Source organism: Tuber melanosporum (genome assembly GCF_000151645.1).
Source record: "Tuber melanosporum whole genome shotgun sequence assembly, scaffold_88, strain Mel28".
In the NCBI taxonomy this organism is placed as follows: Eukaryota; Fungi; Ascomycota; class Pezizomycetes; order Pezizales; family Tuberaceae; genus Tuber; species Tuber melanosporum.
The window spans coordinates 228,856-243,973 of record NW_003299137.1 but is presented as its reverse complement, the minus strand read 5'-3'; the positions used below and the strand labels follow the sequence as shown (position 1 = coordinate 243,973).

General features: G+C 48.9%; 1 protein-coding gene; it reads right to left on the bottom strand.

Moving 5' to 3' along the window:
• Nucleotides 1-10,973: 10,973 nt before the first annotated feature.
• GSTUM_00011588001 (uncharacterized protein) lies at nt 10,974-15,118 on the bottom strand (the record flags this gene model as incomplete). XM_002841994.2 has 7 exons in its annotated part: nt 14,324-15,118; nt 12,605-14,279; nt 12,345-12,500; nt 12,203-12,287; nt 11,346-12,094; nt 11,142-11,294; nt 10,974-11,069 (listed from the first exon to the last, which is right to left on the bottom strand). The coding sequence occupies exons 1-7, from the start codon at nt 15,073-15,075 to the stop codon at nt 10,974-10,976; spliced, it is 3,666 nt and encodes a 1,221-aa protein (XP_002842040.1). The 5' UTR covers nt 15,076-15,118.

Sequence of the window (15,118 nt, the reverse complement as noted above, 5' to 3'; positions counted from 1 at the left end):
TTTGGTGGAATCAGGACCGCGCGACAAACCTCAGTACAGACCGGTAGGTGTATGGTAGATGGAATTATGGAATCGACGAGGGTGGATGGCCCAAACCAATCCAAGTGCATAACGACAACCAGTATTGGATTACCGGTAGGGTCTTGAATGTCACAATGCTCTGAGTATGGGTTTTCTTTCTTTTTTTTTGCCTTGTTAACTAGATGATCACAGAGGCCCAACCTACTGTACGGGGGCAGAGACAGAGGGACCAAACGTTCCGTGCGAATTGCGGTGCATCACCCCAACTTTTAAGCTAGCTTCAAGCTTTGGCTATCACGCCCATGTTGAACCCGTCTGCTCTCGAACAGCTGGTGCGGCCCGGTGGTAAACAGTTGTGGCATCTAGGCAAGTAGCGGTACTGTATCATAGGGTCCCCGATGGCAGCACCATGAGTTAAACCAGGCGAGAGAGTTTGTGGGGCACCCGGGGAATTGGCCAGGGATCACAGTGTCAAGCAGGGTTGTTCCACACTTTCACTCGCTACAATACCCGTGAACTGTAATCTCGAACTCACTCGGTGATAGGAACATCCATCACAGAAGACTTAAGTTAGACTATGTGTCAGTCCCTCTTTCTCAAGGTCGCCCACCGCCCACTGCGCATTGGGGATCAACCTCATCAGACCCAAAATTTACACGTGTGGCACATCAGTGCTTTCCATACTCCTACCGCACCACAACCACTACGCTCAAACTCATACATTTTCGCCGCATCACACATCTGGCTGCTGGCCTGTCTTAACTACCCGTCGTAAGCCAATGCAATCCTAAATTGTCTTCTTGTTTGCCATTTTCCACTCTTACCATCCCAGCCACGGCCAAAACTACCCGTCCCAATGGATTCGCGAACTATCCCCTCCTTCCCCACCACACCGCCAGAAACCATCAAGCCAGAGGTCAACAGCTGGCGAGAAACGGTCCAGCTACCTTCGATATCCCCCCCTGCGGAGATGATGCACTCGCCGACTCAGACCGACGGCAGCGATACAAACAACGATTTCCTGCTACAACCTTCTACGCGAACACGATCGTTTATTCATCACCACGGTACGAAGGAGCAGAAAGCCGGTCGGATTTTCTGGAAATGCACATACTGTGAGGGATACCGCGGTTATCGGCTTGTCCGCTTGAGCCTGTCGACTGACAAAGTGGTGATAGGTCCGAAGAGGTATCTCCTATCCGGGGGGACGGCGAAGCCGGCGTCGCATCTCCGAGATGCACATTCGCAGAAGCTCCGGGAGTCATCGCACCCTGGACCCGCACCATCTTCATCAGCCCATGCTGCGCTGAATCCCTTCCAAAATATGCAATCCGCTGCTGAATTCGATATACTCTCGTGGTACGGATTTCTTTGTAGCTGGATTGTCGAATGCAACGTCCCATTCGAGATGGTGGGAAAGCCCGCATTTCAGTCATTAATAAGGGAGTTCCGTAACGTGGTGTTGCCGCCACCTGATATGATTAAGACATGGATATTGGAGAGCTACGAATCTGCAAAGAGCGAGATGCGAATGCATTTGAAAGCTTCGGTAACCCGGATTCATTTTTCATTCACCAGATGGATCAGCCCGGACAATACCCTAGGGGTCCTGGCCATAATTGGGCATTTCACTAGTGCCTCCGGAAAGCTTTGTAATGCCCTATTAGGGATTAAAAGAGTAAAGGACAACATGTTTCATGCTCAAGCCCTAGCAGAAATATTTTACGACGTAGCTAAAGAGTGAGTCTTCTGTGGCGGTGTCGCAGTGATATTCTGATCTAACCTTGGGCTCTAGATACGATATCGTGGAAAAAATAGGGTATTTTCAAGTGGGGGATACACAATTCGACGACTCAGTGTTAGTTGATCTTGTGAAGCGGGACCAGAGGCCGGAGGAAGAGATACCCTCCTCAAATCGGTCGGTTCGGTGTGTTCGTAGTGACATGGATTCTTCAGTCAGAGCTTTTTGGTTTGGAGACCGGGATGAAGCAGTAGTCAAGAAATTGTTCCAAGACACTATCAAGTCGACCAGAGAGACATCTGCTGAATGGCGAGAACTCGGGCCCTGGGGAAAGTGTTTCAATGTTGCTTTCCGGATACTTGATTCTCCCCGGAATAAGAGAGAGTTAGAGGAACTTGGAGCAAGATCAATGGTGGAATACCATTTGAATGAGGGACATTGGGATTCTGCTCGGGTTATGCTTGACCGTTTCTTAGAGAATGAACAAGTTGTGGAGCAATTTATTTCACGTCATCCAGAATTATCTCTTGACCATTTATCGGGTCCGGAGTGGGCCGAGCTGCGGGAAGTAAGGGGAATTCTCGGTACCTTCTTGGACTGTATACAGAGTGTGGAGGAACGACCTGCCGGAACTCTTTACGACATTATTCCCCAACTCGACTTTCTCGCAGGAAAGTATCGAGCTGTGGCAGAAAGCTTCCCGCCCAATACTCAGATATACATCAATGCACAAAAAGGACTAGAGAAATTGATAGAGAGCTCGCGTATGGCCTGGAAAGTGCCAGCTTGTGTGGCTGCTGTTGCGCTGGATCCAAGGTGCAAGTGGGATTACTTCGTTTACGGAGTACAGCACGGAGAGTGTACATCTGAGGCTGTAGAGCAGGCTAAGGTCGAAGTAAGGGGATTATGGGAAAGAGAATACAAGAAGCCGGAAACCGCCTCGCCGCCCATGCCTATGGCTATAGACGATGGAAGCGGTAGCAGCAGTGCCGACATTGGTAGTTCGGCAAAGCCTGCTAGGGGATTTCAGAACGATTTTCATGGCTGGCTCGAGAAGCGACGAAAGGTACGCGGTGACCAGTATGATCGGTTCAGTAAAGCCCCATTGGACCCGTCCGTGGAAGACCCTTTTGAGTACTGGTGGGCCCAAGGACCAACCGATCCAGAGATTTCGGTTATGGGGCTAGATATTTTCTCGATCCCCGCTATGGCCGCCGACACAAGTGAGTTTTTTGGTCACCACCCCCTATGTAGAAACCAATACAATCCTAACACCCGGGGACAGAACGACTTTTCCTAGACTGCGAAAAGCCACTACTAGAAACGTCAAGTGGTGTAGGATTGGATGGAACCGAGGCGGTAGAATGTTTAAAATCATGGAGAAAAAGTGGGCTTGTTGAGCCTGTGTACAAAATCTCCGGACGAGCTATTTCTTCACCAACACGGAGCAGTGAAGGTTTATAAATGCGGCTAACGTTTGTAAATAACGGGCGGGAGTTTGAATCGGGGAGTTTCTTCTTATGGGCTCTGGTATCATAGAAAGCGACCATGCGCATTTTATTGTATTTTACGGGCGTTTTGTAGCTCAAGCATTGTTCTTCAATAGTTATTGATCATGAGCGTTAAGGGGTCTTTTTATTTTTTATTTTTCCTATTCTTCCTTTATCTTTTTTTAGCTGAAATCATAGACATGCAGCATCCCGATTCCAAAAAGAAACACTACCGTATTGTGATCTAAAAGCCGCAAAAATAGTTTATAGTCCCTTAGCACAGGAGCGGGTCGATGGCTAAGGAGGTTTAGTGCTATTTGGAGCGGGAATTGCTCCTGTCCCTTCATTTTCCCGCTATTGCTGGAGGTAAGTTGAGAGGGCAGACAGCGGTGGGAGAATAACTGAAAGGGAAATAAATAAATAGAGGCGGCAAATCCAGAGTATGTTGCATAAAACAATGTTTTCCAAGATCCTCGCTGAATCCATGACTGCATTTAGGGCCGTCGGTGAGGGACTCCCCATGATAATGCGGCCAGCATATCCAAAAACCACCTCTGATACTGTACCGCATAGTACCAGCCCATCCTCCTCACACACTCGCGCGCCTCTCTCCTCCCCCCGACAAAGTTTACCTTCCTGGCTCAGCCCAACAAAACAGTTTCTGCGAAGAAGTCCCTAAAAGATGCCAGCACCTCGGCTTGAACCGCGAACTGTCCTCCTGGAACGTAGTTTTACTATCCAAGTAATGTATCACATGGGCCGGTTCTCCACCCTACCGTTTTCCCCCCTTCCAACTCCTCCTCTTCTCCTGCTGTACCTTGTGTACTGCAACTTACCTATCATGCACCACATACAAGCACGGTACCCTGCGCTGCACAAGTACACCACGAGCGAATCCACTGCCAGAGGAAAAATAAGCTAGTAGAGTGCCGTGCTCGTGTGAAGATGGGACAGGTTTTTTTCTTCTTTTCTTTTCTTTTTTTCGCTGATTGGGTTGGTCGTGTAACGATGGCCTTGTTTTCAGATACTGATTGTGAGATCGATACAAGTAGCGTACAGTGCATACCACCCCTCCTCGTACTGTACCGATTCCGAACCGGTGCGGATCACAGCTCTGATTGGATTCTTGGGCGGTGGATGGAACGCACTGTGTTTACTAATGTTACTTTTCATAGGAAGGTGGGTGAGTGAGGATGACATAAGTCCACATTTTTTCCGCACTTCTTTTCCTTTCTTGGTGGACACCAGTTGGGGATATGCTGAATATTTTGTCTATGGGTGAGGGGGGGGGTGTCGTTGGGCCTCTCATATATATATATTTTGGGAGGAAGTGCATATATATTGGAAGTGAAGCACCAGTGCCGGTACTGATCCTCTGCTCGAGTTCGAAGGAGATGGTAAGCATCTTTGTTATCGAGTGCGTACTGTACAAGGGTGTGGTACAGTACTGTAGCAACGCTTAAAATCGCCGGATCAGGGTTGGACGCAAAGCATTAAGCATGTAAATTGAGCTGAGAAATAAATTAACCTCAAAGAGATCCGATGTCGAACCCCCCCCCCCCCCCCGCGTTCGTAGTGATAGTGCTGCAACTGATGTTGCTGGTATTGAACAGGGAGGGGCTTAAAGATCGTGATGCTGAAAGAAACTAAAGCATGTTGTTCTTATGGATCCCCCGCCCTCACTTACTCCCCCCCACCGCCACCTTCCTCACGTGCGATTTATGAGAAGTATGATACCATGTGGATGCGGCGGGGAGTTTTCGGTAATGTTGATTCGGGAGCGTCCTTATGCTCGTTGTTTTTCTTTTTTCCTTGGATGAGGATTTTTCTTTTATCGTGAAACTGGATGTATGATATTGTGCTAGTGGGTGACATGTCGTGATGAAGTGGTTGGCACGGGGGGCGGGGGTATGGTCTGGACTGGTCCGGTCCGAGGCGGTCTTTGCACTTTTGCACACTGCGTGATAGATGTCCATGGGTTGGTCTGCGCAAGGAGATGTGACGAGTAGTGGATGGAGGTTGAAAAGGGAGAGCACAGTAAGGAGGAGGGGTTCTTGGCCGATACTCGCCCATCTAGATTGGGAGGTCTTCAGCTAATTCTCTGGGGTAGATGGTTGGATCATGATGTGTTGTCTTCGTTGGGAATCATGTGTACTTGTATTGTCTTTTTACTTCCCTGAAAAAGAAAAAAAAAGATGCGGGTGGTGGGAAATTTTGGGGTAAGCATGAGGAGAAATAAGTGAATGGATGAATGGAGTTATGATACAAGGTCGTGATACCGTATCATCTGTCTTCCAGGGGTGGTGACTGGATTACTATATCCGTGACTGCGATTGGGATAGTGCTGAACACATAAATTTATTCGTCCCTACCATTATCGTATGTATGGTCGCTTGGGATTTGACAGTGTTGTGGGTAGCATTGGTAGTTTCGTGGAAGCAGCAACTATTCACTACCCACTGGTAGGTAGGTGTGCTTGGTATGGGACACCCTTAGGCGAACTTTATGATAGGGATTCCGCGTGATGAGTTGGGGTGGGGTGGGGTTCTTCAGGTTTTGGTGTGAATTGATTGGACTTTTGTCTTCTACTACTTTCTTATCCCGTTTCTGGTGGGGATATGACGAAGTATGGTGGTGGACCGAGGTGCTGCTTTCTTTTGGGACTGATATAAGAAAGAATGCACATCTGTCCGCTGTCGTTCCTGCCCTTGTAGTCGCATAAGGACCCAGCACTGACGGTAGCATATTGTGATGTTTTGCTCCCGAGTTCCAGTCTGTCTGTGAGTAGCGATCATGACGTACTGATGGTCTTCCTTTGCTATGCAGCTCTATGGAGTATCGACTTCTCATTAATTATAATAGGTCGGCATTTCAGATGGAGAGTATTGGTATGGAACAGTAGAGTACCTTGGACAGGAGCGCGCCTTTTCGCAATTGTGCTGCACTCGTACAGGATAGGGTGTGAGATGCTACTTAAGCCTTGCACCATCCAAGCTACCAAGGAATACTATGACACCGCATCATATTGGCACAAGCTCGTCCTCCGTGTTTTCAGGTTAGTGTGTGACTTCCGGCTGGATATAAGGTCGATTTTCTACATAATCTGGTCCATTTATAGAGCCACAGTAACGATATACGATTAACCAGATTATGCAATGAAATTCCCGGACATCCATAGAACCCTTGGCGCTTGGTCGGTTTTGAATTTTGACGGTTGGGGTTCACAAGCGGTGACCTACGGTAGACTGACTTTATTATTAAACTTTTCAATTTTGGTCGGGTTTTGTATTCCGGGGGTGGGAGTAGATCAATTGCCCATATCTGGATTGGGTTGAGAATATTGTAAGTGATCGTGCCGTACTAGTATGATTGTCTCGAACTGATCCGGTAGGGTGCAGTACTATTGCCTTTCATGTTGAACCCTATAAATTTAAACAAACCACATCTCCGACGATGTCTCTTCAAGTAAAAAAGGTTATTCGATGCGCCCTAATTCAATAAAATGATGGCATCCTCACTCACTCACTCACCCACTCACTCACTCACTCAAGTACTAGAATCACAAGTCTGAGCCCTCCTCCATGAATCGTCTAAACACCCTAACAACCTTATTTAACTCAAAGACCGGAAAAAAGAAGAAAGAGTAAAAACCAACATGCCTCGCCCAAGTCCTAGCCACACAATACCTGGATACCGACCCTCCACTAATCCCAGCAAGCCAAATCTGATCAAGGCGTTTAACACACAATCCAGAACACTCTTCGATCAAAAGGCTAGAGGTTACGAACATGTTGTTTTTCTGGGTATTTACTGGGAGGACGAAGATATGCCTTGTCGTCGTGAGGTACGTTGCGCTTCAGTAACCCAGGGTTCAAGTCACCGAGTGTAGCCACGGGGGGGGGGTGCGCTTCTAACCTGACCTTAATGACTTAGGTATTCCTCCTAGCCTCCTTCTTCGAAAAAGTGTTCCGGGCTAGTTTGAAGACATTCGCAATCCCTAGGGTGAACAGCCAGGGGAGTCTCAATGCCATGATGTCCAAGTTCGTCATGGAGAACCAGGGTGATGGTCGATTGTTAATAGTGCACTACGGCGGGCACGGGACTTCGAGTAATGGGTTGGCACTTTGGGCTGCGTGAGTCATGATGCGTTTCATCTTATCTCAACCTCTCACATCACAATCTTTTAAAAAAACTAACAAAGATTGATCCGATCTGACTATTGTGTCACAGCTGGCAGACATTAAAACACCCCCGCGGCCTCCCCTCGCCGACAGTCGACTGGTTCCGCACCCAACCCATCCTCATGAGCCCCAATGACAAAGGGGACGTCCTTCTCATAATCGACGCCTGTCACTCCTCCGCAGCCGCAGGCGCCCGCGGTTCCGTCTCCAACAGAAAAGTGGAACTAATTGCCGCGGCCACTGTGAACTCCACCACCCCCGGCCCCGGACATCACTCCTTCACCGTTAACCTCATCCGGATAATGAAAGAGCTCATAATATCTGAAGGGAAATTTTCCGTCTCGACCCTGAATCGCCATCTTCAACTTCGGGAGGCGTCCCTCCATGCTACTCCTCACTATTCAGATTTGTCGGCTAACGACTTGCCGAGTATCATGTTGTGCCCCGTGGGCGCGAGCGCTGTGTCGGCTGGACACCGCCGGGAGAGGGCGCAGAAGAACAAGGCGTATTTGAACCTTGTGGTTGGGATTAACCAGGAGATTGATGAGAAGGTCCTTGGGGAGATAGTCGCCTGGCTTAGGAAGTCGCCACCCGGGATAGTTTGTGAGTGCGAGATGCTGGACGTGTTGAAGAGGGATGGGAGTGCTGCTGCGGGGCGAAGGGTTGGCATGGGGGAGATGTCGAATCAGGGGCCTCATGTCAGGTCGGGGCCCTCTTTGGATGCGGACGATCTGGCTAGTATTGCTATCGGGAGGTGGGCAGAGTACTCGGGCGCGGGAGCGTGACTGGTTTGTTTTATCATAGTGATAGGGGATATAAATTCTGGGTATCGAGTAATAGAGTATCACGGGCCTACAGTTAGACTTAGATACTATAGAAGGCCGTTATTCGTTATTTGTTCACTTTCCTTTGTTTCTATTCGGACTTGGTATGATAGAGAACTGCCTCCGCTCAAACCAATATTCCCCGATTCTTAATCAGAACCTGTAGGAAAGCTTAAGAGCCTTTCCGCATATGAATTAAATTTCATGCTTTCATCTCGCATCACTCGAAGTGGACCGGAGTTAAGGCCAATACATCTCCCACCACCCCCCTTTTCCAACTCAATGCATCCCCTTAGACTCCATATATCTTCAGCACCACCTCCCCAGCTCTAACTAGCAGTTTCCGACGTATATCGCTACTCAAGTGATGTCGTCCATCAAATCTATGAAAACTATTTTACGGTGTCGTGCTGTGGACGATTCTTGTGTCAACACCCACTACCGGTACAGTACGCACTCGAACCCCCTCGCAGACCAAACAGCAACCATGCACGAGTGATTTATCATGACGACACGAGAGGAGCATGCTGTGTCATTGGACGCTAGGGATAATAGGGAACTTGGTGCATTCTTGAGCAAGAGTAATGGGAGCCGCAAAAGTGATGACGGGACCTTTATCGTTGATAACTCTCCCCACGGGGGTGTCATTTTATTTTTCCTATTTGACGAAATAGCAGCTCTAAGTTGATGTGTTGGGAGTGTGTATTTACCTTAGTTAGGTCGGGGATGCGGAAGGGAAAGGAAACGGGAGGAATTCACGATGGTCGCCTTTAAACTTGGACATAGAGTGATTTATGGGATCGCGTGCTGGTGAATTGGTTGGTTTTGATGGCAAAAAAGTGCAAGATCAAAGGCAGTAACCGTCGATGATGCGGTACATGCGGTAGAGCCAGTCTGCCGGCCAAAGCGGCACAAACACGATACCGTTTACACCACCGCCTTTACATAGCAAGGCATGCATAGTGACATTTGCTATTGCGGACTGAAACCGGCAAGAGGGCTATATCGACTATATCATATACCTATCACAGATACCTTATCCGAATTTGCAAATATTGATTGCGAGGTTGCACCAAGTAGGATCAACCTGTCTTTACTGATTCCATCTTCCCTTGGTGGGTCGATCTTCCAGCCGCAGGGGACGGACTATGCCACAGATTTCGGTATCCGGGATCTTGCCAGAGTGCTTTATATGGCGGGGAAAAATGGGCATTTGCAATTGGAGTTGGGTAATCTTAATTGCCCTCGGGATGTGCGGGATCCCTCCTGGCACATTTCTTGGGTAGGAATGATTGAATTATCGCATACCCGTGAAATGGCAAGGTCTTACATTGAAGTCTTCAGCTCCTAGGAATCTTGGCCGGAGTCCGAGACACAGCCCTGAGTTATGCACTACCTACATCATTGACAGAATCTAAAGTGTCATTAGGTGGCGCAGGCAACGTCAGGACACCTAAAGGTCAAGGATAATATCAATTCGTTCAACTAATTTACCGTCAGCTTCCTCCAAACAAATGGTATCATAAAGATTGGAACCTCCATGGATGCCCCCATCCCTTTCCACACCCCCGTGGTAACAAAGGAAGTCCATATCTAGAGAACCTCCCCAGTAAATCACTATAGCTCCAGAACGATCCACTAACTTCCACAATCAGCCACAACATCCTAGCTTCCTTCCACAATCCCTAACGCTGATCCCTTAGCTTCAAAACACCAAAGTAAGTGCCTTTTGAGGAATGGGGATCGCTCTCGTGCGCTGCCCGTTGGCCCGATGCTGGAAGGTGGTAATTTTGACGCGCTGTGCAATATCGCAACCGGGAACCCGACCTCGCAGGAAGCCTTACCCCCCCCTAAAGGATAAATATACCCTGTACCAGACACGTCGGAGTGACTTTGCCTCCCGGAAATGCCCTTCCACGTCTCACTAGGTAAACCACATCCGAAATGTCTCCTGGGCACCGCTGCAGGGTATCCAGTGAGTGTGCCATCCCGGTGCATCACATTACTCAAGATAGCTCCACCGTGGTGTGATTTCACACAAGGTCACTCGAAGCAGTACCCAGGCTGCGTACGGCTTCCGCACTGTCGTTTCATTGGATTGTTCCCAGGCTTGGGATAAAATCATAGGTCCCGCGGCCTGTCTATTTTCTTACTCCGGCGCCCGGACCCACTCGAGTAACTAGCATGGATCATGCACAAATATGATACAACGAGGAATGGCGGTTGCGGGAGTACTCGAGTACGGTAGTGGAAGCCGCTCAGGCTATTCAAAAGAATCGTTAGCGCAGTGTCCGGGAGTAACATCAAAGCAATATTACACCCCCACACTACACTCATCACTCGCGTGCCTCAAAAATCGTTACCCCACCGGCTACTACCACCATCAATTCTCGCTACTCATGTCGCTAACTTTGTCATACAACCTCTCCTCATCCTCGTATCCAAAAATTCACCCATTATAAACGCCCCCAATCACTTCGTAACTCATTCCTAGGGACACCAAGGTTGAATCCCTGGTGGCCCCCTAACCCCCCCCCCATACATGCCCAACCCAGGAGAATAAGGAATAGTAAAAAAGATTCGAAAATTAAAAATAAAAAAAAGCAGACCCCCAGAACAATATATACCACAATGGACAGACGAAATAAAACTAAGAGAAAGAGGGGGAAAAATAGAGAAACAAAGGCGTTGAATTAGGGCCCCCCATCTATAACATTTACGACGAACCGGAACTTGTACTCAACTTTTTCAGCAACGTATCGAATCGACTTAGGAGATCCGCGATCCGGAATGGCTTTGATATGGCATCGTCCTGTGATGGTTAGCCACTCTCTTCGAAGGTTGCGGGATGGAGCACAAGCGCGTTCAGGAAGGGAAAACGTACCATTCCCACTTCAGTCATCCTCGCTACTTGCTCCGGACGGGCGTTGGCGCTAATGCCCATTATTGGAACGTGCCGTCTGATCTTGCCAGATCTTTCCAGCTCCCTGATCTTCACTGTCGCTGTATTTCCATCCATCACGGGCATCTCCATGTCCTATAATCACCGCATCAGCACCTCACCCATGACAGATAATGGGAGACCGACCATCAAGATAACGTCAATCTTAGTCGCTCCGTCCTTCACGAATTCACTCTTGATAATAAAATCCAACGCCTCCTGCCCATTACCTGCCACATATGTCACACATCCTTGATTCCGCAATTGCCTCCTCAGAACCTCCTGATTAATCAGATTATCCTCTACAATCAAGACCCCATAACTGATCTGCTGCCTTTTCTGAACCCCTTCCGTTGCCTTCGGTGGTGGGTAGTCCTTCGTTGTTATCAACTCTGGCTTTGGCAGTTCAGGGTATTCCACGGGAGCTATATTCGAACCAGGTGAAGGTGCGGTACTGGACTGGCGGGCTTTTATGTAGAAAGAGAAGGAGCTACCTTTGCCCTCTTCAGAATACACACCGATCTCTCCACCCTGGATACGACAGAGCCGACGGCAGATGAACAAACCCAGGCCCGAACCACCATACGTAACGTGCGTACGGGGAACCTGTTCAAAACGCTTGAAAAGTTTCGTTTGCCACTCTGCGCTAATTCCAATACCGCTATCCTGTACAATGTCAAAGATTTGAAGGCATGGTAAATGTGAATGAAATACCTGAACAGTGACCAGGATGAATATAGGGTCACCGGTTCCCCATTCCTGGGCCATGTCTTGTGGAAGGCGATCCTCGGACTCCCGGTACATGACTTCGCCATGAGCTGTCGGCCTCTCCAAGGTCGCTCCTAGCTTGATAGTAACCTCCCGTTTTCCAGCTTGCTGGGAGGTGAATTTGATAGCTTGAGAGATCAGCACACGCCCAATTTAAAAACCGCAATCGCACGAACCGTTTGTCAAAAGATTCATCTGGCCCAACCACAGTTAAAAAGCTAATCATAGAGCCAGACCCGAAAGACCTACCAAAATCTGCGAGAACCGTGCTGGATCAGCCTTAACCCAATCAACACTCAGCTCCTTGTAAGATTCCTCGAGCTAGTCGAAATATTAGTTCAAGGATACCTCGCATTCAGAAATGAGAGTAGGACTCACGATAAACTCAGAAGTGATGCCCTTCACGTGCAATTCAGACTGGAAGATCTTCATCAATTGGGATATAACCGCATGAATCTGTACAACTACAGGCACGACACTCAGAAGCATCGAGTCTAGCTTACTAAGGGTAAGAACGTCATCTATGATCCGCATCTATCTTCTTGCGTTAGCTCAATACTGCCCCCTCCCCATATCCCCCCTCCCCTTAACACATAAAAACCAAAAACAGACTTCACATGACTGGTCTACAAACAGACCTGATGCTGCACGCAAACCAAAATTGTGGACGCTGAATCAATCATCTCCTCCAGATCCAAATTACTATCCTCCCCTTTTTGATATGCAATCAATGCACTCAATATCCCGTCTGCGCACTGCAACGTTGCCGAGAACGGATTTCGAAGTTCATGACTGAATATGTCAATAAAGTTTTCCTGCTGACGTCGCCGCTCAACAGCTTGTGTAGATAGCTGCCGCTGATACTCCTCGTTAAGTTTGACACTAGTAATGTCAACCAATGTTAAGATGTACCCTGTAACCTCTTCACCTTTGGAGGCCGGCGCCTCTACGGTCTGCACAACAACAGAACAAGAAACCCAATACTTCCACCCCGGAGACCGCAAAGGGTCGTTACCCAACCTGCACTCAAGCTTCATATTCGACCTCGTTGCAACTGCGTTGTCGAAAGACCTGGAGACCCGTTCCGCGTCTCCTTTATAGACCATCTCCCGCCATGTATCTCTTTCATGCTCTACTGGAAACCCCATCAAATTTCGATACGCCTCATTCTCAAACCGGATTTTCCCATCAATATGTAATATCGCCAACCCCACTGGTATCGTTTCAGCTGTGCGCGTGAAAAGTAGCTCACTCTTTCCGAGCTCCTCAGTCCGCTTCTTCAACAGTTTCTGCAACTCTGCGGCTTGAGCGCGAGTTGCCCTTTCAGTCTCTTGGTCCACAGCCATAGGGACTTCTGCCCTTAAAAGCCTTACTCTCCCCGTTGTCGTAGATAGCTCCTTCATCAGTAATTCTATCCAGAGTCGACAATCTGCATCAACAGGCCTCCGCGGATTCAACCCGAGTATGAGGAAACCTTGAGTGATTGAACCCGTTGTCTGGATGGGTATAACGGCAGCGCGGGTGGGCGGTTCATCAAACCCCCGGCACATAATAGTTTCACTCTTGGGTAAATTGTCCATATACTTGATCACGGCCGCGTTATTTTCCCGCGCTTGAACCATTTCGTTGGCAAAATAGCAAGACCGCTCCTTGAGATCACACATGTTGGGTGCCAAAATCCCACCTTCGGGAAAACCGACGTTCCCTTCAAGCACGCAGTATTCATTCTCGCCACTGGCCCAGGAATCCTCATCCACCAGTGTACGATAGATGAGCATAAAGGGAGAGTCGAGAGGGTTGTCGCTGAAAGCCTCTAATGCCCTTCCCCAAAAGTTGTCTCCATTCAGATCCCTTACGGAAGCCATTAGCGCCCCCATCTTTCGCAGCGTCTGCATCCTCCTAATTGATATAATGTGTCGACTGAGCTCAAACGCTTGTTCCAGAACACCCTCGGGTGCACCGGAATCGCCAATTATTGCCGATATTGTGAAATCAAAGTAGCATTCTTCAACCCAATCACCGCGGTTGAGAAATAATTGTTCCGCCCGCTTGACGATAGATCTCCCGTGACGGAATGCCCCATCAAGTAGTGGCATGAAATAGCTCTGGAGCTCCGACCATCCCTGGGCAAATCCCTTCCCAAGAATCCGAGGATCCTTGCTCTGCGCTATCTTAACCCATTGATCATTATACAAGATCATATATGACGGGCCCCAGTATATCGAGGTAGGGTAAGGCATGGCCATTATCGAGTTTGCCCATGTGCGCAGAGAGCTTGACCACCCGTCGAGGGGGCCACAAGACGTAGTAGACCTAGAAAAGCATTAGAAGGCACAAACCCTGGGGAAAACTCATACCACTTGACGTTCCCGAGGTTGCGGAGGTGTCGAGTAGAGTTCCTGTACAAGGGGTTTCTGATCCAATCCATCGATGGCCCAGTAAGTCGCGGGTATAGTTTACTGCAGGCTAGCCCAGCCTCGGACACAGCAAAGACTGGAACAGATAACAGTTTGTCCCCATCAGAATCACCAGCCTCGAGAACCGTGCCACCAACTTCGAAATCCCCCTCCCGGCCCACTACCCCCTCTTCCTCCTCGCCATCCCCAGAGTCGACAGGCAGGCAATCACTTCCGGTATCAACAAGTTCCTCGTGTAGGCCCCCCATAATCCCAAAGTCTCCATTCACAAGCATCTCATCATGTCCGCCGGCCCCATACCCCCGAGGCTGCACCTCCACCTGAACCCCTACATTATCCTGAAAATCATCAAAAGTGCTCGGCCGAGGATCCTCCCGGTCGGGAAGATCGATGCCAGGCGGGCCAGGGATGCGAGTGGCGACAATAGCCCTAACATCCTCCACCCCAATATCCATAGACTCGAACCTCCAGAATCCATCATCGAACGTCCCACTCTCCCGTACAAACAACTCGTTCAGTAGGCCGTCCACGGAGTTCTCAGGGCCCGCCCGTGTGCGTAGCGTCCGATAGGCTTCATTCTCCCACAAAGGTTCTGGGCCCTCGAGTGAAGCGATGAGCGTAGGCCTTGGATCCGTTTCCAGAAACTTGAGCAAGAGTTGAGACAATGAAGCGTTTGTCTTTTTCTTGGGCATCCTGAATATATGGGGATATGAAGGGTTTTAGTCCAGTGCGGAG